The following is a 22,418-nucleotide window of genomic DNA, read 5'->3' as shown; positions in this document are numbered from 1 at the left end:
TATAATACAAGCTTTGTGTTCCTTGTGACCTTGGTGATGCTATAATATGGAAAGCTTCATGCATCACGAGCATAACTTAAACTTTGTAAAAGAATTAATCATCCTCGGCCTGAGTCCCATGGCCTCAAACACCTTCAAAGGTGGAGAGAGCTAGTTAGGAATGAGGGTAGGTAAGAGGAAGGAGAAACATTCATAGGAGAAATAAATAGCTCCTCACTTATCATCACGCTTCTTGCTAGCATACATAATAGCATAGTAATGAAGATGGAGAAGATGGCAAGCTTAAGCATTGAAGCATGGCTCTTGCTTGGACGTGCATTCCATAGCCAAGAGTATTGGTGTAGGCTCTCAACTTCTCAACAAGCTTGGAGAAGGAGATGGAGTTCTTCCACTTTCACCAAGTGAGAATGTGTGAAAAATGAGTGTGTGAGAGGGTGTATACCACCAAGAACACCCCTTGCTTGCCTTGGTTGACCCCTTCTTGTAGGTCAAGCTTGAATCTCATTGGACTCCTCTAAGACTAGCTAATCACATGCACAATGCATTTCAAGCAACATGGGTAGCCTTTGGACAAGTGTCCTCCTTTCCCCTTTGATAGAGAGAGCTTGAAAATATCTAGATATTTGTTGAATTGAACTATAAGATCATTGGAACCCTCTTTAGCCCAGACAATAGGATTCAAGAACACCATGTGGCTAAGCATAGGGAGAGTTTGGCATGTGTCCATGTGCCCCTTGAGAAAGGGGGTTCCCTTTGAATGAGTGGGAGTTTATGTCAAAGATTCCCCTAACTTTGGGGCTTTCCCCCTCCTTTGTAGGGTCTCTTTTTGACTCAAGCACATTACCCCCCGTGCATGGGAAGCCTCTCAAGCACCTTCCTCATCAAGCATGACAAGCACATCAAGCACCTTGGTCAGCAAGCACCTCAAGCACCTTAGTCAGCACGCACGACAAGCACCTCAAGAACGTTACCCATTAAGCATGGCAAGCACCCCAAGCACCTTAGTCACCAAGCATGACAAGCACCTCAAGCTTGGGCCTGGTTCCCACCTCAAGCACAACCCTAACTTGCCTAAGGTCTAAGGACTTTTAAGACTAACCTGTGGAGGTCTTTAATGAAGCTAACCGTAAGGTATTTTAAGATCCATTAGATGCACATTGCTCTTTGATAGACTACCTCCTTTTGGACCCATATTGAGATGTAACCATCTCTCCTCTTGGTCCCCTGCTAAGATAAGTCTAGAAGCACTTATTGCACATTGCTCTTTGGTAGACCATCTCCTTTTGGACCCTATTGAGATGCAACCATTTCTCCTTTTGATCCACTGTTGAGATAGTTCTAGAAGCACCTATCTATATCCTAACTCTTGTTCCCCTTTTATCTTCCCATATTAAATGATCAGTTTAATATGAGAAAATCATTTGGTAAAGTTAGATATTATATTTTATGAGAGAGAGCGAGAGAGATCTATTTAGAGAAGCAATACCTTCATGCAAGCCTTTCTCTATTACTATTGACTTACATTTGTAATTGGTAGGCCTTGTGATTTCATTACTTCTTGCTGATGAAAAGTAGTTTGGCTTTATTTTGAAAATAACTTGCTTTTTGAGAGTGAAGAAATCATGAGACTGGCTAATGGGATAGTGGTCATTTATGAAACATAGATAGGCTCCAAATTTTGATGTCATAATCAACAGTAAGGGGCACTCCCTATTTAATGCAGCTAGGCGGTGGGTAGACCTCCTAGACTTGTTTGGATTCTGAAATATGGAGTTGGTGCCCACTGCCTCTATACCTACAGGCCACCACCACCCCTCAACCCTATCTTACACGGGCTTCTTTAGGAGGGGATCAATGGCCAATTTTAAATTGGGTGAAAGGGGCCATCGCTCGCCATTGATTTTACGATGCCGCCCAAATTTACCAATCGGCCCAAATTTACTAAAATAACCCGAATTCATCAGAAACATGTCTCCCAATGCTCTTAAGAAACATGCACAGGCAAAGTGGTTAAGGTGATAGGCTCTCAACGGAGATGTTGTGGGTTTGAGTTGGGGGGGAAGGTGGGGTGCAGGCCACCCAAATTTACAAGTGCCATCTTAATTTACAAGTTTTGGTGCACCCCAATTTACCCGTTTTCTCAAATTTACAAGAGCTGGTCGGATGGCTCAGATTGCACCTAATCCCCGTAATAAAGGCGGTCCATTGATCCCCTCCTAAAATGCATGTCTAAGATAGTGAGGAGGACAACCACCTGGTCAAACAGCCAGTGTAGATATGGCATGCTACACATGTCTTATGTTGCGCACACATTCCATCTCTTGGAGAAGATCTCACTCCACGTTGTCACGTGTTGTCCATAACGCAAGTCTAGGGGCTTAAATGTAAAGGCACACTTTAGAATGATTACGACTAATTAAACTATTTAGATTAGAGGTATGGCATCCCCCAAAGAGTCTCATTTGCAGTCTCCAACACAGCCCAGTGCTGAGTTGTGTAGCCGTTCACTCACAAGAACCTACTCACCTCGAGCCCCATGGCCAGCTCTTGCAATTATGCTACCCCAGTCTCTAGGATTGCCTCACTCCCCAAGGACATGGGTAGAGCAGAGCATTTCTCTTGATTATCCAGCCAAGCCATGCATCCAAGGCTCAAGCTCCTTTGTATGAATGCATCTTGCGTGCTTGGCAATGGCATCTCCCATCCTGGGAAGTCTTTGTGAATGCAAAAGGAACCAAGAAAATATATTTTTTAACCCAACCTAGCCATTGTTCCTTGATTAGATGCCTTCAGCTCAATCTGAGTTCGCTCAATCATGGACTTTGATAGTTTGAGGTAGGTCGAGTATCGCATCGCCATTGACCTTCACCCCAGTGTCTATAAGTGCTCTTTTTGTTGTGTCATCGGCTAGCTAGACGTTGATTCAAACATTCATTCCTAGAAGCCAACCTTGCTCTATCTTAATTGCTATAATAGGAGGAGAAGGTTTTGCATCTTGTGGTAGAATAACCGGATTTTGTCATTCCTTTCATCTTGAAACCCACACCCAAGCTTCCTCTTGTGCGTGTGCTTTAATTGCTTGAGCCTTTTTCTTTTGTTCCTTTGCTTTGTGTATCCTCTCCAACATTGCCATTTGAGAGGTTGATGATATTTCTTCAATGTGCAGCCATTAATCCAATTAGACATTACCTCTCCCTCCAATGTTGCAAGTTGGAAAGCACCACTTGGTGATATGTCATTAATAAAAAATGGGCCGTTACACCGCTTTTTGAGTTTTATGGAGTGTTGTTTTAGGGTGTAGACTAAGACATACTCACCCTTTTGAAACTCTTTGTTTATCACATGTTGGTCATGGAAGTCTTTCATATGTATTTTTTGTGTGTAGATGGTTGCAACAAATTTTAGTTTCAATTTGTCCAACTGCATTAGTTGGTCCAGTCTGTCAAACAATTCATGCCTTGTCCATCCCAGTTCTTGTGCAACCCGTAATGTAGGAAGCAAAAATTCCACCAATAATATGGCATTTATCCCAAACACAATTTGAACAGGGTCATATTTTATGGTGTTTTGTATGCTATCCGGTATGCCCATAAAGCTAAGTATAGAATCTAATCCCAATCCGTTCTAGATTCATTAACTGTTTTTGTGAGCACCATGCATAGAAGTTTATTTGTGCTCTTCACTTGCCCATTTACTTAAGGGTGGTATGGTGTGGATTTTGAATGAAGCACCATAAATTCTTGCGATAGATAACCAATCATCTCGTTGAGAAAATGAATCCCATGATCATTCACTATCTCAATCGGAAACCCGTATCCCGTGAAGATGTTCTTATACAAAAACTACGTTGTCATTTGGGCATCATTCTTTTGCATTGGTTTGACTTCTACCCATTTGGTCAAATAATCTATGGTCACTATGGTTGAGCTAAGATGCATCCAATAAATAGCATAGGCTGAAGCATCTACATGAATGTAAAAGATCTTGTTCCAATCAAGGGCTTTCAAAATAGGAGCACAAATGAGTCTTTGCTTCAATTATTGAAACGCTTTCTCAGATTCCTCCGTCCACTCAAATTTTGTGGCATAGAGACGTTTTGCAATCATCACATACATGTAAATAAACCTTCTATAATAGCCACAATGGCCCATAAAGACTTGTACCTCTCTAAATCTTGTGGGTCTAGGAAGAGCAAAGCTCACCTGGATTTTTTCAAGATCTGTAGAAATGCAATTTTATTTTGTCGTGTCTTACCAACATGAAAACACATTTTTCAGGATTTAGGTGAATACAATAAGTTTTGCACCTCTCAAAGACATTTTTCAAGTGTTCTACATGTTTGACTCTTCTAAGAGAATTCTCACACAAGTCATCCATATAAATCTCTAAGAATTGTCTTAGATATTCCTAAAATGCATGGCTTATTAACCGTTGGAATGTGGCAGATGCATTGGTTAGGCCAAAAGACATCACCCAGTAAGCAAATATATCCCATTCTGTTACAAAATCCATCTTGTGTTGGTCCTCAGGCTTGATAGCGAGCTGGTTATAGCCCAAAAAGACATCCGAAAAGCTATAATCTTTCTTGCATTCGACTCTCTCAATCACATGATCTGTGATGGATAAGGGATAGTTATCTCTGATCGTGGTTGCGTTTACCCATTTGAGATTTCCACACACTCGTAATTTATCATTATTTTAAAGCACTACCACAATTGGTGATACCCATTTTGTGTGCTCTATCTCATAGATAAACTCTGCTTCCTTAAGCTTGTCTAACTCCTCCTTGATTTTCTTTACAAATGTTTCATTATAGGTATAATGACGTTATTTGTTAGGCTTGGCATCACTCTTAAGGGGTATCGTATGTTGGTATCTTCTTGGATCTACCCCCTTAACATCTTTGTATGACTAGGCAAACATATCTCTATATTCCTTGAGAGTAGCTCATCCTCAGCATCGTCCCAAGTTCATCGCTTCTTGAATCATGGAACTCGTTTTATTCATCGTCACTCAAATCTCAAACAAAAATTTTGTCCACTATTCGTTTACAAACAATCAATTGTTTCATTGGTCTCTTTTGGTACCGTTCCCACTTCTGGTGTTAAGACAACATTTACCATCCGGAAGAACGTTATGTCGTAACCGTTCTTGTCGCAAAATGTCATGGTGGTTACTTTGTTTACACAAATATCTAGAATTGCCAGTATTTTCCAAAGGTTTCAAATAACTCCAAACGGCTCTCTCACATAATGGTTATTTCTATAGAACACTCCAGGACCCGTAAACCTCTTTTCTCAGGCTTCTGCAATCCAACAATTCACACATCCAAATGTGTGCATCCTTCATTAACCAAGTAGGTAGTTGTGTCTCCGAGTCAGTAGTTACCAAAGTCTTCTACCAGGGTGTGGTTTACATCCTTGTAACTATGATCCTTCATACTGACCATGGTTATGGTATCATTATGCCGCAAATAGAGATGGTTGTAGCCCCAATCTTGAACCATTTTGAGCTTATGATTGAATGGTTTCCCTAATATGACTACAAAGTTGTTGCCTTTTTCAAAATCAACTACAGCAAAGGCATGTTCGTACTCTATTCCGCAAGAGGATAAAATTACTTGTTCCAACATTCCTAAAGGTTTTTCCACCTACCCATCTGCTAGTTGCAATTTCATGTGTGCTTTCCTGAGAGCTTGTCTTTTCCATTTCTCCCAAATTCCTTTTGTAGCAATGGCTAATCTGACTCCACTATCAATTATTTCTATAGTCTTGACTCCCTTGTACTCTAGCAGTCCAGTAAGGTGGTGTTCCCTTCCTTGCCTTTGCAATAATTACACACCTTATTCACCGGTACAGACTCTACTTTGGGTTTCTCTGGTTGATTTGTTTTCGTGATTTTACCTACAAGCTTATCTTTCAAATTGATTTTCAGTCCCATTTCTTGCAAGTTTTGGCTCATTTCTTCCCACAAATGTGGTTAACTTTTTGGAAGTTTGAAGAGAGTAATGGTGCATCTAATAGAAGATAACAAATCATGTAAACTCTTAGTATCCGTCGTCTGTTGAATCGGATTCCACTGAGATGGTATGATTTTTACTTCAAACTTTGTGTCATGCTCCCTTATAAAGGACGGTAGAGTCCTTATAGTTGCAAGTTTTCTCTCCCTAGATACTTCCATATCTACATCCCCATATAACGAACTGCGGATAAATTTCATGATGCATATTGATCTCAGTGATTGGTGCTGATAGCAACATGGCACTCTCATCCTTTCTGTTTTTTATTGTCTCCCATAGAGAATGTGGCCATGGTTCTTCCACCTCAAGAATTGGAAGCATCTCAAGAGATTTAGCCTCATCCGTGGTGTTCTTCACAAGCCTCGCATCCGATGGTGGTTCTTCCTTTGCTTTTTTTTGTTTGATCATATTGCCTGGATTGTTAGCGCAATGTTTGAGTAGGTGTTCCCATCCACAATCATCATGAAACCCATGGATTTGATTAGTCATTCTATGTTGTTTTCCTTGAGCATGCTTGTTTTTACCTTTTCAAGAAAATGCTTTATTTGCTACAGAGTTTTCAAGGTATCTCACAGTATTAGAGCTTGGGTAGTCTCTATGAGCTTCTTGCACATCTCCATTCATTTGGTTTTGGATCCAAGATGTGGATAAGTCAGCAATCTTTGTTTACAGGTTTGGTTGTTCTTCAGTCTAGCCTTGTAGGCTTGCAACGTTGCAGCTAAATGCTCGTTTACCTTTTCTACTAAGACTAATCCGCCTGATATAGTCTTTGACTCTTTTGACCCCTTTAAGTTCTCTTTGCTCTCTTGTTCATGTTTGAGATGTTCCTTAATTTGGTTTAATTCCTTTTCCAAGGCCGTCTTTTCCCTTAGCCTCTTTGCTTTCATTTTGTCTCGTTTAGCTTTCCAAGATTTTTGTTGAGTCCTTATTGAACCGTTTTCAAATTCAGTTTTTTCTAGAAGTTTCAACTCGTCCGTCACACTGGTTGATTTTTGGCAGCTTTCTGAGCTTCAGATTTGGTCACCACTTTGACTGGAATTGTCGGTTTGGACTCAGATCTGCTTGAGCACTGTAAAATCGAGAAGACATTGATGGTTTCTTTTCCCATGGTGTCAGGATTCTTAGCACAGTGTTGAAGAAAGTGATCCTTCCCACACCCCTCACAGAATCCAAATATTTTTGTTCGTTGATCTTTTTGTGGACAACCTCGTGCTTAATGGTTACCTCCACATTCAAAGCATGGGCCCTTTGGCTGGCGGCTAGTGAGGCCTCCATTGCTATCTTGTCCTAAGCAAATATCCTCTAGCTTATAGTTCTTGTTGGCTATGAACATAAGCATAATTTCATCCATCGTGAATTGATTTCTAGTAGATTGAGCCGCATATGATGGTTCAGTAGCTTCATCAATGCTAGCCCAAAATGGACTATCCTTAGTAGCGCTACACCCTCAATTTCTCTCACATGGGTTTCTGTAGGTTCCTCATAGATAGAAGTTGGTGGCAACATTTGCTGACTTATGAGTGACTCGGCCGGTTGTGTGTATTGCATAACGGCCCTATTATTATGAGGCAAAGGTGGATGTTGTCCCAGTACTTGTTGTATTTTTCCTCCTCCTTGTGCTACATTATTGGGTCCAATTTATACCTCGAAGGTGGCAGCAATTGTTGCACCGTCGGAGGTCCATATGGACTTTCCCTCACATAATTTACAAAAGCACTTATTAGTTTCATGATTGGTGTATTTTTTCTTGATGGCACGCCACTTCAACACTCGTGGAGCATTGACTGCTTGTGGCTATTGTGGCCTCAGACTGGGATTCTATTAATATGTTTGATTCATTTGGCATATCACCTCTTTGATGACTTGAACGTTTAGTGTGATTGAAGTAGGAGAACTACGTTTTGTAGTTGACTTGATGGCTATAGAAGAGGAACTACTGGTGTTCGTTTCTACGTCCTCCATTACCTCCCCATATATCTTACAATTATCGATTAGATACAATGTGCTAGTGACTTTTTCAAAATGTGGTGCATGCTTTCATGTGTAAGTCCCTTCTGAGAGTTTTGTTTCTAAGGCCCTGTATAAAGAATCGATAAGCGATCATCATTTGTAACTCTCGCACTGGACATCTTTTGATGCATTGCTTGAAGTGAAGCAAAGGTTCTTTCACCTTTTCATTTTCCTTTTGTTTAAAAGCATAGATTTGAGAAATCGTGTTGTGCTTGATTCCACTCTTAGTGAATTCATTGGCAAACTCTCGCAAAAGTTGATCAATGTTCACAAAATCTCTACTGTTTAGTGGCTAGAACCAAGTCAACACCGTCCCTTCCAATGTCAACCCAAAGCGTTTATACTGCATGATGGGTGAAATCATGTTTAGGTGGTACCAAAAAGGAGTGTCTTGGACACTCCTTTGGAAGGAGAGCGAGTGGGGTGTGGGTTGTTTAATTTCAAATGTTATAAGTAAAAGTATAAAGCGAGAGGGAATAAGGCCAGTGGGTTTGGAATTTTTTTAAACGTGTAGAAAATTGACTTGGACCATTAAATGCCATTGAATATTCTCTCACCGCCACTACTTTTTGGACTCTATAGTGCTCGCTTAATGGGTCCCTCCCTCCCTAGAACTGTTCCTATGCCATCTCTCTCTCTCTCTCTCTCTCTCTCTCTCTCTCTCTCTCTCTCTCTCTCTCTCTCTCCATGAGTGCTATGGCTCTGTTTTGATGGTCTTCTTTGTTTTATCATTAGCTTTGTTACTTGTTCCACATGGAATCACATGATGTCAGCAACGGTACCCTATATCTTCCTCCATTGCCTATTACACAACATGGCCCAAGGGGACTTATGTCGAGTCTACAGAATGATTGGGCTACAAAGAAGAGGGAACAAAGAAGCATTCAGAAGAGGATAGCACGAATGCATGAGGATGGTGACATTGATGAGCGAGAGGCAAAGAAAATCTATAGGCAATTGTTGCTAAGTGTTGGCGTACTCAAACAAACAGGTTTTTCGAGGGTCTTCAAAAGAAGATTCTACAATAACTCCTCCTTCATCCAACGTTCTCAGTGCTACAATCCACATTGGAAACAATAAAGAGAGTCATTTTCTCCAACATTTGTCATAGATTATATGGGGTGAAGAGTTCAAATAACGAGCTATTTTTGAAACGGTCTACTGTCATGGCATGCCTCAATGGAGCAAGTGGGGGTAATAATCAAATAAGCAGTAGAGATATTTCCAAGGCTTTAGGAATTCACCAAAGAAGTGTCATTGGTGCCAATTTTTGGCTGCAACATGATGTGAAGGAGGGGGCATTTTCCTTAGATGCTTGCCACTATCAACTTCATAGAGGAAGCATATTAACAATCGAAATCGGAGAAATTGTGTTTCAATTATGGTCGGTGGAAACATGCATCTCACCAAACCAGAAAGATGTTGTTCAAAAGAGAATAGGCAAGAGTGCGCATGCACTACATTCATTGCATCTACTCGATTTACCTCAAGTATATCAGCTCGAATATCTTGGGAATGTGTCATAATGCTCTACTTAGTGTTATTTAGGTGCTTTACTATGTGCTAGTAATCTTTTCAAAATGCATTTATAGCTTGAAGGTGCCTCCCAACTATTTTCATGTGTTTGATAGTCCATTATAGTACTTAACCGTGCTATATAGTGCTTGATCGAGATTGATAAATGATTCCAATTGCTCATGATCGCTTATTAGTGAATCCAAGTGCTTCCAAATATCCCATAATGACTCCAAATTCTTTAGGGTCTTCCAAGTGCTTGACAATCTATTCTTGTGCGTTAAGTGCTTATGAGTACCTCCATGTGTTGAATAGTGATCATGACTGCTTCTTATGCTTTAACTAAATTTCAAAGGCTTCCAAGTACTTGGAAGTGCTTCCGAAGACTTTTGAGTGATTTCAAATGCTTCTCTCTAAGTGATTCCAAATTCTATTTAATGCTTCTGAGTGCTTTCAAGTGCTTCCAATAGCCAAATACTTCAGAGTGCTTTCAAGAGCTCAATACAAACTTTGAGTGTTTTAAAGTGCTTCAAAAGAAAGTCCTTTAATGCTATCATGTACTTCCCAATGATTCCAAGTTTATACCAATGCATCCGAGTGCTTTTAAATGCTTCCAAGTGCTTCCATGTTCTTCCTAGTGCTTCCAAGGTCTTCCTAGGTCTTCCTAGTGCTTCCCAGTGCTTCTGAATGAGAGCGAGCAAGATTTCGCCTCAAAGCTCTCAATGCTACCATATTCCCCGCCAGCGTGAAGCCATAGCTCTAATACGAATTGAAGAGTGTGTGAATGCGGTGTATGTGTGTGGAGGGGGGGGGGGGGGGGGGGGAGAGAGAGAGAGAGAGAGAGAGAGAGAGAGAGAGAGAGGAAGAAGAAGAAAAAGAAGAGAATTTTAACGTCGTAGGAAACTATCCCAAGAAACCGAGAGAGAGAGAGAGAGAGAGAGAGAGAGAGAGAGAGAGAGAGAGAGAGAGAGAGAGAGAGAGAGAGAGAGAGAGAACATAGGATGTGGACGCAGCAACTCACCAAAATATGTGAAAGAGAGTTCCTTATTCTTCTATCTAGTAAGGAATACGGTGTGTACAAGTGATGGGAAGTCAAGCGTCTCTGTCGTGTCCGATCGGGGTAAGAGACACACCAATTTTATCCCAGTGTGAGACTAAGAAGAGAAAACTGGAAAAATATTTCTATCATCTAGGTGTGGCAGATTAATTATCCGAGTTCCTCTTGAGTAGCAAGTCCTGAGTTCAAGACTTGTCGGATAGATTTTTGAGGCCTGTTAGGATTGTTTCTACGATATTAAACCTCTCTCTCTCTCTCTTCCCCTCCCTCCCTCTCTCTCTCTCTCTCTCTCTCTCTCTCTCTCTCTCTCTCTCACTTTCACACACACACACACACAATGGAGATCAAGATTAAATGAAATGTCTGCAACACTCTCTTTGTAATTGTAAAAGTCCTACAATTTTAGAGTTGAGCTACCAGTCATCAATAGTTTGGTGAGACCGCACCCCATAGTGGAGCTAGGGGGCTCATCTAGCAGCCAATGGATCCCTTCTTCAAGAACTACCCCCATGCCCATCAAAAAGTGTGGCTCAATATTGCAGTGAAGTAACCAAGCCCCTATGTTATTTGCAGTAAACCTTAGAGTAACCCAGCCATAAGGAAATAAGGGGACAGTATTTCGAAGCGGTGGATCTTGTAAATTGTAATTGCTTGGGTCCTTCTCTGGATCAAATTTTCCAATACCTTGCCCTATGATCCAGAAGTCATGACCGTGCAAATGCCATGGGTGAATCATGCTGTTTCCGGGAAAGAGGGTGTTTGCATTTTGCAATACAACATCGATGGTGTGCCAAAAATGGAGCTTATAAAAAGAAGAAGCCATTGTTGCATTGACATTCTCCGGTGGCATTGAAATGTTGTAGCTTTGATCATATGTTGTGGCCGAAGATTGATCAACATATGCATCATCAAGGTCGTAAATGAATGCTTGAAGATACGGTGTGCTGGGAAGTGCAAGAGAGATGTTGTTAATCGCCCACTTGATCTTCCCATTTACAAAGTTTTGTGTGGTTAGAAAGACGATCTGTTGTTCAACTATTGTTGGCACTGTCTGCTTGTCGCCCTTCCTGCATTGAAAAACACAAAAAATGCAAAATTGACAGAGATTCCTCCAAAGTGTGATGCAACCACATACATGGAAAGGATGCCTGTATTACTCTCAGAATCTTGTGTGTCTAGTCCATAAGTGTGATTGTGCATGCTCGCATGCACATGCACACACATACATTCTACTCGATTCGTCTCTATTCTCATGCCCAACAAACACGCTTTCAACATATGTTTTGAATGTCTACTTGTAGCATGTGTAAATTCAGCACATGTGCAGACCATTTATCTTGCCTGGCTTTGTAAAGATTGTTTTGAGCTATGCTATAAGCAATGTCATTCCACAAGGGCCCTGTGGGTGGAGCCATAGGTGGGGGTGTTGAAGGGGGAACTGGGAAGTAGTTGAGAATAGTAAGATGAGGAGGAGTTTGGGGAGCCCGGCCACGCACATTGAGGGCCACCCAATAGTTGCGCCCAGGGAATTGATTTGAGTTAAGCAAGACAGAGTAAGACTGGCCTGGATAGATGTCCAAGTCATCCACTTCAGCTGGCTCCACGTAATTCCCATCTGCCTCAACAACTTTCAGCTTATGCTTCTACAAAACAAAGATTAGTCAAATAAACTTCTCCGTCCTAGAATCGAATGGAATGGATTCAGATGTCTCATCTATTTTATGGTATGACAAATGCAACACCAATATGTACTTTAATTGACAATTTCCAAAATCACCTCAACAACGAAGTTAAGAGAGGAAATGGATGCAACGCTTGCAATACGAAGGCGATACATTTTCCCACGCTCCACTGGCATTACAGGACTTGCACATTGAGGGTTGCTTGTGTTGCAAACTTTTACATCTCCTGAGCTTGTTAAGCCCCCCTTAGGTACCAACGCACAGTCATAACTACCCCTTCCATTGATAAGCAAGGTCTGCAAGCATTACAAAAACCAAACACTAACAAACTACTAACTTCCTCTAAATACAAATTAAAAGACCAATTGATAGTATGCAAGAAAGATTCTTTTAGGAAAGGGTAGCATAGGTGCATTCTGTAATACACGAGTATTGATGCAGGGCAACACTTGCCTGGGGTTCTCCAACCCATTGAAACTGTGGCAAGGGTGCCAGTAGCCCAGTTGTCTGCTCATAAGCAGACTTGTGCCACCAGTCTGAAACTAGTAGGTTGAATTCGCCGCCATACTCAAAAGGATCCTTCTCATTCCCTTCAACAATTAGCATCCCGTACAAACCTGCTGAGCGTTGTAGCCCGTTGAATCCATAATACGAGTATGTCCCTGCCTGTTAATACACCATAAAGACAAGCAACATCTTAAAAGAATGCACTATGTTTCAGAGCACAATTTATTGACAAAAACCTCTTTGAACCCCCATCGTGTATTAACTTTAAAACCATATAAAGCTCTTATACTTCCTCCTCTTCAAACGCAACTCTCCAAATTTGCATCATGTGTACTATGCCAACATCGTTCCAAGCGACCAGAGTTTTGTTGTAGATAGGGCTTCACATTAACTCTCTCCCGTGCTAATCCTTGCAAAAAACTGTGCAAAAATAGCCAGCTTGCCCAGGGTCATCGCCTCTAAACTGGCTCCTCGATCCTATATAAACTTTGGCAAGAAGCTCAAATAACCCTAAATCTACCTAAGAAAGATATATGCTAGCAACAAAGTTACATTATGTTAACTATAACAAATTAGTCTCATATCATCCAGGAGCCAAAAAAAAGAGGACAATAAAAACTGAGAATTTCACAGCATATTGTTGCCCTATGTATGCAAATTACATACGCAAAATTCAAATTTTCTTCTACTAAGATAAGTTCTCCTCTTTCATACATTGCTAATTCTCACTTTTCTTCTCTTTCCTTTGCTATTTTAAAGTTTAGCTCATATACATCAGCTCCGAAAAAGTCTACTACTAAAATTGACTGATTTTAGCTGTAAATGAAAAGGAAAAATTAGTTAACTAATTTGGATAATTACAAGGTAATTATTAGAGTTCAAAAATATCATCATCTAATTGTGACAATTATATCATAACCAGTTAATTAGTTTAAGTAATTATAATAGATCAAAAACCTGTAAGATAAGCCAAATTCCAAGTGGCAACATCCACCATGAAAATCTAATAAGAATTTCTCAGGATTTCCTAAACATGCGTATGATAGATGAAGCAAGGTCCTCCCTGAATCTCTAAATCTTCTATCAATGGCTAAAGTCTCAAAGAGTCTTAATTATTATGCCAAGGGTTGTACCCTTTATTAGAATTTGGTCACATGAAACATGCATGGAACTTGGATGGAGGTTTGGGTGGTTAGTTTCTTAGGGACATGTGTTCTAAGTCTGTTTTATATGGAAAACTAAGTTACCTTTTCAAGCTTGAAGCTGTAGATGAAGGTCTCCCCACTAGCAATGGCGCACTGCGTAACGAATGCAACCCCGTCAGCCCACGGAGTATCAACCTGTTAAACACAGAGCCACCTCTCTCTCCTCTCTCTCTCTCTCTCTCTCTCTCTTTTCACAAGCAAAAAAATTTTGAAACTTTGAAAAATGTTTTAATAAACACATGGATTAGTTAGGTGTGCACACTGCCATCAGGTAGCGTAGGGTCAAATTTTCTCTTCATAGATATTGTCAATGTCACCCTCAAATAGATAGCGCAGCCACATCGTGGATTAATATGAGATGATAATATTATTATTATCTCATTCTCTCTCTATGGATTCTGCCTATGGGAGCTTTTTAATGAAATACATTAGCTGGGAGGATTCGAAGAATCTTCTCCAACTCCCTCCTATTCCCCTTCCTTTCCACCTCCTTGCTCCCAGGAGCCTTGCCTCCATCTTCTGCAACAGCCTCGTCGTGTGCTACCAGTTTTCTATTGAGAAATTCGTTGCTATGTCCCACAGGGTAGAGTTGGTTGCACTGAGAGAGAGAGAGAGAGAGAGAGAGAGAGAGAGAGAGAATAAATAGATTGCGCCTCCCCCTTCTCCCGTGCACATCAACAGCCCCTGACCTGCTGCTCGCCATCGCTATAGCTCCTCATCTCCACATTACCCGCCATCGTCACATTGTCTCCGAGCCGCTGCTCCTGGCCTGCAGTAGGCCGTTCCCGTCGCAAACTGTTCGCCCGTCTTCAATTCACAAGAAGTTTTGGACAAATTCACGGAATAATTTCCACATTGTGACTTCCTCAACATCAATCATGAGCTTTTGTGTGAGGGAGGCACTGCATACCTAGCTAGGTACAATTGGGGGCAGGGACCGCAGGCCCGTGCTCGTGATGTTATTCATTGTATGAAAAACATTGGAAAAGACTCCGTTTTCCTACATGAGAAAATTTCTAAATCTTCTTGTGGATCGACCCAGCTGTCCCCTCTGCAAAACGAGTAAAATGCCCATAAAAAAGCAATGCTAGTCTCAATGGGGCATATTTGGGCCCCAAAGAGATTGGCACCATAGGGGTGGGGCTGCGGGGATTGCCATGGCTTTTGAAGACCATCTTAAGTGAGTATTCACCTTAAATAAATTATGATGCCTTCATTCTTAAACCCATACTGTAAACACTTCGTCCTTGTACCATGTCCTCACCTGTTGGATGCCATGCCAATGAATTGAGACGGACTCCGTGGGAAGAAGATTATGCACATGGACCTCCAAGGTATCCCCTTCATGACCTCGAATGGTAGGTCCGGGAAATGCACCGTTGATGCCTATAACAACTTTTTCCACACAATCCGGTGACCAAAGCACGTAATCAACTTCCCACATGAGCTTCAACACATTTCCGCGGTGAATGTCTCCTTCAACAATATGCAAAGAAGCACAACACCAAAACATAGTGGCCATTGTGGATAAGCAAGTTGTTAAGTGCAACCATCCTTCATCATGCTTCTTGCATTGAGGTTTCATTGCGGACAACTCTATCAACTCTAGGTTTGGCCTTGCCAATGTAGTCACTTTATTACTTATATATAGCTCCTTCTAGTCTTTATTAACTTGCACTTGCTTTATGAAAATAGTTAGGTGTCTTTTCTCACTTCTTGACAAGAGAGAGGGGATGGTAAGAGATGTCAATCTAACCAACCAAGCTTTAACGCCAAAGAAAGTCACAAAGAAAGAGGCGCTTCTTCTTTGGGATGGCCTACACCTACTACCTCATATTTGATTTTTTGTTATTTTCTAAATTTCTTTTAATGCATTGTTTGTCAATTTTATTAACCTAGAGAGGAGACACACACTCGCTCACGTTGTCACTACCTTGATTGATAGCATAGGGTAGAAACATGGCGTATGTAGGCCCTTAAATTTTACCAATCATCACCAACATGTTGAATTTGCTAAAAGCTCGCAAAATGACTTAAGTAGCTACATGAAAAATTCAAAAGAGTTTCTCTCTCTTGTAAATAATGTGTTTTTTTCTAAAAATTGGAAGGGTTCTCTTTTACAAGAAGACTTTTGAGAGGAAGTTGCATTTCCTTATTATATCCACAAGATGAGGATTTTATTTGGATGGAATCCAAATTGAGGTTTGCAATTATATTAAGCTATACACACACACACACTCATTGTTTCTTTTTGTGAGTCATACTTTTATTCTATGTACGTACAAGTAAGTGACATGTCACCTTTGATGACAAAATATTACACACACCTACACATTGTATTGCCAACGTCCTATGAGTACTCTCATTGTGTCTGTTTTTCTAGCCTCATGCTCTTTCTCCTGCCACTACATTCCTCGAAGCTCATAAGAACTCCTTTAAGTCTTAATTCCTCTCATAGCATATCACTTGACCCCTCCAAGAGATGACATCTCATATATAGAAGCTCATCAATAGCTTGTTGTGGTTATGCAAGTGCACCACACTCGGCATAGTTACTGACCAAAATAACCTAGCGCTTCTTTGTTCTTGTCATGTTGGCCATACCCAGCAATAAGTAGTCCAAGAGACAACATCTTGGATTAGAAACTTGTTGATAAATTATTGGAGTTTAGCAAGTGCACTATGCTTGACAAACGTAGTGTTCAAAATAGCCTCTAGAGAGCTTCTTTGCACTACCATTATCTAAAAATGCACCTTGCAATAAGCAAAGTCTAGAAAACAACATCTCAAAACAAAAGCTTGTCAATAGCCTTGTTGTGCTCTGGCTTACCCATGTCGAGCATAGCTTGTAACAAGCACAATCCAAGAGACAATGTGTTACACCAAAAGCTCTTTGAAAACTTCTTCTCCTCTGGCAAGTGAAATACACTCAACATACATAGTAATCAACGTGCGGGTTGAAGTATGTGGCCTTCCAAGTAACCCACCATCCATATGTTCAACCATGTCATCTTCTTACATAATACCACATACCTTCATGATGCAAGCAAACATGATCGCATTTTGGAGAGTAACCCTCACTAACCAAAGCTTCTTTGCCTTGCAAATCTCTAAGCCTACCTTGAAATAAGCAAAGTCACTACAAGAGATCAACTCAATACCGATGCCAAATAACCGACTCTAATGGTGGGCGTTGGTATATGCGTAGCTAAATCTGGAGGGAGATCCAAGTTTAAAATTCCAACGGTTGTATCGATTGTTGTACCGACACGTATTTAAAGTTACATACCGACGCCTATCCCGAGGGTCATACCAACATCACTTGCAAAAACGAAACCCGCAACTTCTCTCTGCGTTTTTTGCCCCATTTTTCTAAATCTCCCTTGCTCTCCTCCTCCAGTCTTGCTTCAATTATACTGGTGTGGAGCTTGTCAAGCTTGGGATATCCACTCACATACTCTCTTGCATCTACAAGGTAAGAATATTTTTTAGATTTATGTTAGATTTTTTCATTTTGTGTGTGTGTGTGTATGTGTGTGTGTTTATTGCAAATTTGGTGGTATACTTTCACGTTTTGTGTGCTCATATAGGCCACATGTGAGTGTCCTATCCTTTTCTTCTCTTGCATACACACACACATGCAAATAATTAAACACACAATAAATAAAAATGCACATAAATTTGAACATATTATACACACTATGCACACACACACACACATTTTCAAATTTTAAAAAAAATGTTATTTATAAAATTGGATTAAATATTATCATTCACCAAAAAACATAATAAAATTTGGTAATTAAAAAAAGAGTTATTTTGATTTAGATCGATCGGTTTTTTTAATATCAATCTATAATTAGTTTTTTTTATTTTAATAATTATAATTACTTTTATTATTTTTATGTACTTTTATTTAAAATTTAATTTATTATGTTGTACTTTTAATTAAATTGTGGCATGTTGTAGGTGTTGTAAATGTTAGTGTCATATTAATTAGAATGTTTTAGCTAGGTTTTAGTGTTAGGTTTGAATTACATTGATTATCTTAATACGTTCGGCCGTCTTGATACGTCTACGTTAAATTATTAGGATTAGCGAGTTAAGTTTAGGTTTAAGTTGTAGTGTTAGGTTAATTTATCGCTTAAGGTAAAGCAACATTGCTATGTTAGTCGCTCGTAGTTAGCTTTGTGAAGGCGGTTGGGTTGTTTCAATCCGCTTAGGGTTAGTCGGCCGCTTAGGTTCAGTCTGCTTAGGGTTAGCCGCTTGAGGCTAGCCAGACGCTTAGTTCAATTTGCTTAGGGCCAGCCAGCCACTTAAGCTCTAATTCTTTGTAATTTGGTTGTTTTAGGCCGCTTAGGGTACGCTAGCTGCTTCGATTTAACGTTCTTTGTAATTTGATTGTTTCAGGTCTCTTAGGGCTACCCACTTGGGGTTAATTAGCGACTTTTGATTTGGCCGCTCTAAACCGGCTTAGTATCACATTACTTTAGCCACTTCAGTAATTTCTTAGGGCTAGTCGCTTAGGACTTGTCGTCTGGGGCTAGCCGCTTAGGTGTTAGTACTTCACATTTTGGTTGTTTCGGGCCACTTAGGGCTAGCCAATTAGGGTTAGCGGCTTTAGATTTGGCCACTCCAAATTGGGTTAGGGTAGCGTTTGACCATTTCAATCTGCTTAGGGCGCTTAGGGTTAGTGGCTCAATGTTTGGCCACTAATAGATGGTCGTGTTTAGGGTGTTATGAAAATCTATGTAAAGCCGCTTAGGTTAGGCTGCTCCAAATCGAATTAGGGCATTGTTTAGCCATTTCAATCCCCTTAGGACTAGTTGCTTATGGTTAGCGACTTAGCTTAGGCCGCTAATAGATGGTCGTGTTTAGGGTGTTAAGGTAGGCTTTGTAAAGATGCTCGCGTTAGGTTGCTCCAAATCGGATTAGGGTAGCATTTAGCCATTTCAATCCGCTTAGAGCTAGCCACTTAGGGTTAGCAGCTTTATGTTTGGCTGCAAATAGATGGTCGTGCTTGGACAGTTAGGGTAGGTGATGTAAAGCCACTTTGGTTTAGCCGCTCTAAATTGTGTTAGAGTAGAGTTTAGCTATTTCAATCCGCTTAAGCCGTTTTAGTTAAGGGTTAGAAGGCTTAGCTTGGTCGGTAAGAGTATCGAAATAGACTATTATGTATTAGGGTTTTTCCTCGATCTACATGCACTGTCATGTAGACATGGGTGTGTAATGTCGCACCCATGAATACAGGAATTGACCAATAAAGACAAGGAGACAAGGACAAAAATATTACCCGATTGTCCTTGTCTCCATGCATCTCTAGACCGAGGTGTGCGGGGATCGGGCATGGCTAGAGAATGTAATGTAGTTAAGTTACATTGCTATCTGCCTTTGGTTTGGAGGGCTAGTCGTGCAAAGATGTTGTTTTTTTGGCCGATTAGGACCAGCGATAGATGGTTTGGCCGATTATCTCATAAGACGTGCAAAGACGCTCATTGTTTGGCCTTAGGGCTAGCAGCTTTTGGTTTGGCCATTATGGTTAGCTGTGCAAAGACGTTTTTTGTTGGCTGTTAGATTGCTTAGGACTAGCTAGCCGTTTGTTCAAATGATTCTATTAGCTCATGTTATACGCTCCAATAATAGTCAAGCCGTGTGCACTCACTATGAGTTGTTAATTTGTGTTGCAATCTTCATATTAATTATGGACAATAGGATGGCATGCCCTTGTATTCTATGTAAGCATCAAATCTTTCAAAAACGAAAGATATGTGATCAGCATATACGCAACAACAACCTTTTTTCCATAGAGCAGCTACAAGATCTATGTTATCATCTCATGGCAAGAGAGAATAGGTCAAATCTTGGGTATCAATATCACTCCACTCTCAACACGGACTCAATAGAGGAGGCGAACATCAAGTGAAACACTATCGGTGGAGTCTACCCCATCAACCATTGATGCTACTTTTCAAGAAGTTGAGATGGATCAAATGTTGGATGTATTCTTCGACATGGACCCATTGTTGAAAGCCAAGGTGGAGGAAGCACCAGCAGTCAAGGCAACACTGCCTCTCAACCTCGATTAGCATGTCCACAACAACGGCATGAGAATAACAAAGATGAAGGAGAGATGATGAAAAGGCCTGCTCCATGCCGCTTTACAATGGTGCCAAAAAATTTGTTCTTTGTATAGCTTTGGCAATGCTTAACCTACAATCTATTTATGGATGATCCGACACGAGTGTTATAGAGATTTTTAGGTAAATATAAATATAAATATACCATACTAATTTACCGCTCAAGCCAAAGTTCTTGTTTAAATTATTTAAATGGTTTTGACAGATTGCTCAATGAGCAAATTTTTCCATAAGGCAATCACAGGACCCCTACCTGACCCGTCGCAAAACAGCTGCTTACAAACTTGGGAATGGATTATAATAAAATCCATGCATGTCCTAATGATTGCGTGCTCTTTTGAAATGAGTACAAGCATTTGGAACAATGTCACAAATGCGGATCAAATACGTGTAGAGAGGACACACAAGGGAATTTTGTCCTCGAAAAGATTCTACAACACTTTCCAATCATTCCAAGGATGGCCTGCATTTAAAGAGGAACCCCGTTGTGTCTATTTTGGTTTGGCAATGGACGGAGTAAACCCATTTGGAATTTGGAGTTCCTCATGGGGCACATGGCCTATTTGCTTGGTGAACTATACTCTTCCACCATGGTTGTTACTTCTTGTTCGAGGGAAGTACAAGGTAAAGAACATGGATGTTCATCTGGCATCACTTATAGAAGAGCTCTAGATCTTTTGGACAGAGATTGATGTGGTTGACATGTCCCAATCGGTCGGTCAACAACATGTCCATGTGCAAGGCATTCTCATGTGGACCATGCACAATTGGCAAGGCTTTTGTCATGTAAGTGCTCTGAAACCCCTATTTATATGCATTATATAGGTGGTGTCTGTTGAATGCTTGATCCCTTTTCCTTTATTCTTTTTGGTTTCAAGGTTTGAGCTAGTCGGACAACCATGCATGTCCGCTATGTCGTCCTTGACTTGGCTTTCACTGCCTAGATTATTTGGGCAAGACAGTGTACAAGGAGCATGGATAATTCTTGCCAAAAAGTCATGAGTTGCATGGACCAGATATATGCAAACACATTGAAGGCGAGTGGCTGGAAGAACATGTGGCAAGAATCAGGAGAGTTTATGCCCCCTGGGAGGAAAATACTCTCTATTTTTCATGATCTTCCATATAGAGTGATCTGCGTATCAATCATTTGCTCGACCCAATGCATATTTCTTTTAATGTGAGGGAGATCTTGTGGAAGACCATTATTGGAAAAAGGGATAGCAAGGTGTAAAGAGACGACCTACAAGTCGTGGGACGAATGCCAGACATGTGGCCTCGACTTAACCCCAATGGGAATTATGTGTACTCAAAAGCTCCATGGGTTTTGAGAAAGGCAAAGGAGAAACAAGTGAAGAGGGTCATATCTACATTCAAAACTCCTACGGGAGCATGCGGTGCTTGAAAAATGCTTTTACTAAAGATGAAAAACTGAAGGTCTAAGTCTCATGATTGGCACAAGTTTTTACAATTTATCTTACCAATTGCCATCGAAGACTGTCTGTGGCGGATGCCATTAGAAACACAATTTACGAGATTAGTAATTTAATGCGTTGGATCTCATCAAAGAGATCAGAAGAGACAGCATAGATGCAACTCGCTTAAATGCTATAGAGGCAGTGTGTATGGTGGAGAGGTATTTTCCAACCAACATTCTGACTATCCAAATACATTTACTTGTGCATGTGGTTGATGAAGTTGTAGTAGCTGAAGTCCATTACAAGTGGATGTTCCTAAGATCTGTGCACAGATTGCTGATGATTGGGATGATGAGTCTGAGCTTCAATTCGGTGCTATTCTCGAGCTAAATCTTGAACCTGAAGATGAGTGATCATATACTAAGATAGATGCACAGTTGGGTGGAGTCATTGAGTTTGATGACAAAGATGCAGATTGTTCACATAGATATAGATGTCTTTGGTGCATCAACTCTCATAGAAGATTATATATTGACTAGTGATTTTTGTTAGGAACTCTCTTGTAATGTCTAAGGTTAATGGATTTTAATCATTGTCCAACAGTGAATTCCTAGTGATTTGTGGTTTATTTGTGTTGATTGAAATGTTTATTTGTGGTTAAGTAAACTAACATATTGTATATATGTTGTCAGATTAGTTTTTGAAGCCATGGCAAATGACAAGGATCCATACTCTCCGAGTTTCAGTTTCTTCGGTTACTCCAGTCGGCATGTCACTGGAGCAAATGCAGACTTTCTTCTTACAGTTTTCACCAGAGTAGTGTGCGATGGTGCAATAGTTTTGGACAGCAGATCCTTCTAGACCATAT

The 22,418-nt window shown here is 40.5% G+C and overlaps 1 protein-coding gene across 4 annotated transcripts; it reads right to left on the bottom strand.

Moving 5' to 3' along the window:
* Positions 1–10,951: 10,951 nt before the first annotated feature.
* LOC147424607 (L-ascorbate oxidase-like) lies at positions 10,952–15,617 on the bottom strand. Of its 4 annotated transcripts, none has more exons than XM_086500523.1 (6): positions 15,260–15,617; positions 14,038–14,130; positions 12,737–12,949; positions 12,379–12,579; positions 11,943–12,244; positions 10,952–11,668 (listed from the first exon to the last, which is right to left on the bottom strand). In XM_086500523.1, the coding sequence occupies exons 1-6, from the start codon at positions 15,578–15,580 to the stop codon at positions 10,996–10,998; spliced, it is 1,803 nt and encodes a 600-aa protein (XP_086356649.1). In that variant the 5' UTR covers positions 15,581–15,617; the 3' UTR covers positions 10,952–10,995. The 4 variants fall into 4 exon arrangements, with proteins under 4 accessions (XP_086356649.1, XP_086356652.1, XP_086356651.1 ...); XM_086500526.1 differs by lacking the exon at positions 15,260–15,617 and adding an exon at positions 15,188–15,209; XM_086500525.1 differs by lacking the exon at positions 15,260–15,617 and adding an exon at positions 14,906–15,081.
* Between the last annotated feature and the right edge of the window lie 6,801 nt (positions 15,618–22,418).

The sequence above is a fragment of the Adiantum capillus-veneris genome, chromosome 25, assembly GCF_014529385.1.
Source record: "Adiantum capillus-veneris isolate H3 chromosome 25, ASM1452938v2, whole genome shotgun sequence".
NCBI lineage: Eukaryota > Viridiplantae > Streptophyta > Polypodiopsida > Polypodiales > Pteridaceae > Adiantum > Adiantum capillus-veneris.
The sequence above is the reverse complement of the archived record's forward strand: the minus strand, read 5'-3'. Positions and strand labels throughout refer to the sequence as shown.

Coding starts and splice junctions, on each gene's coding strand:
- LOC147424607 (XM_086500523.1), bottom strand. CDS start 15,580: ATGAAACCTCAATGCAAGAAGCATGATGAAGGATGGTTGCACTTAACA. Junction 14,131..15,259: donor ATTGGCATGGCATCCAACAG/GTGAGGACATGG, acceptor TGTGTTTAACAG/GTTGATACTCCGTGGGCTGA. Junction 12,950..14,037: donor ACAGCTTCAAGCTTGAAAAG/GTAACTTAGTTT, acceptor GTGTATTAACAG/GCAGGGACATACTCGTATTA.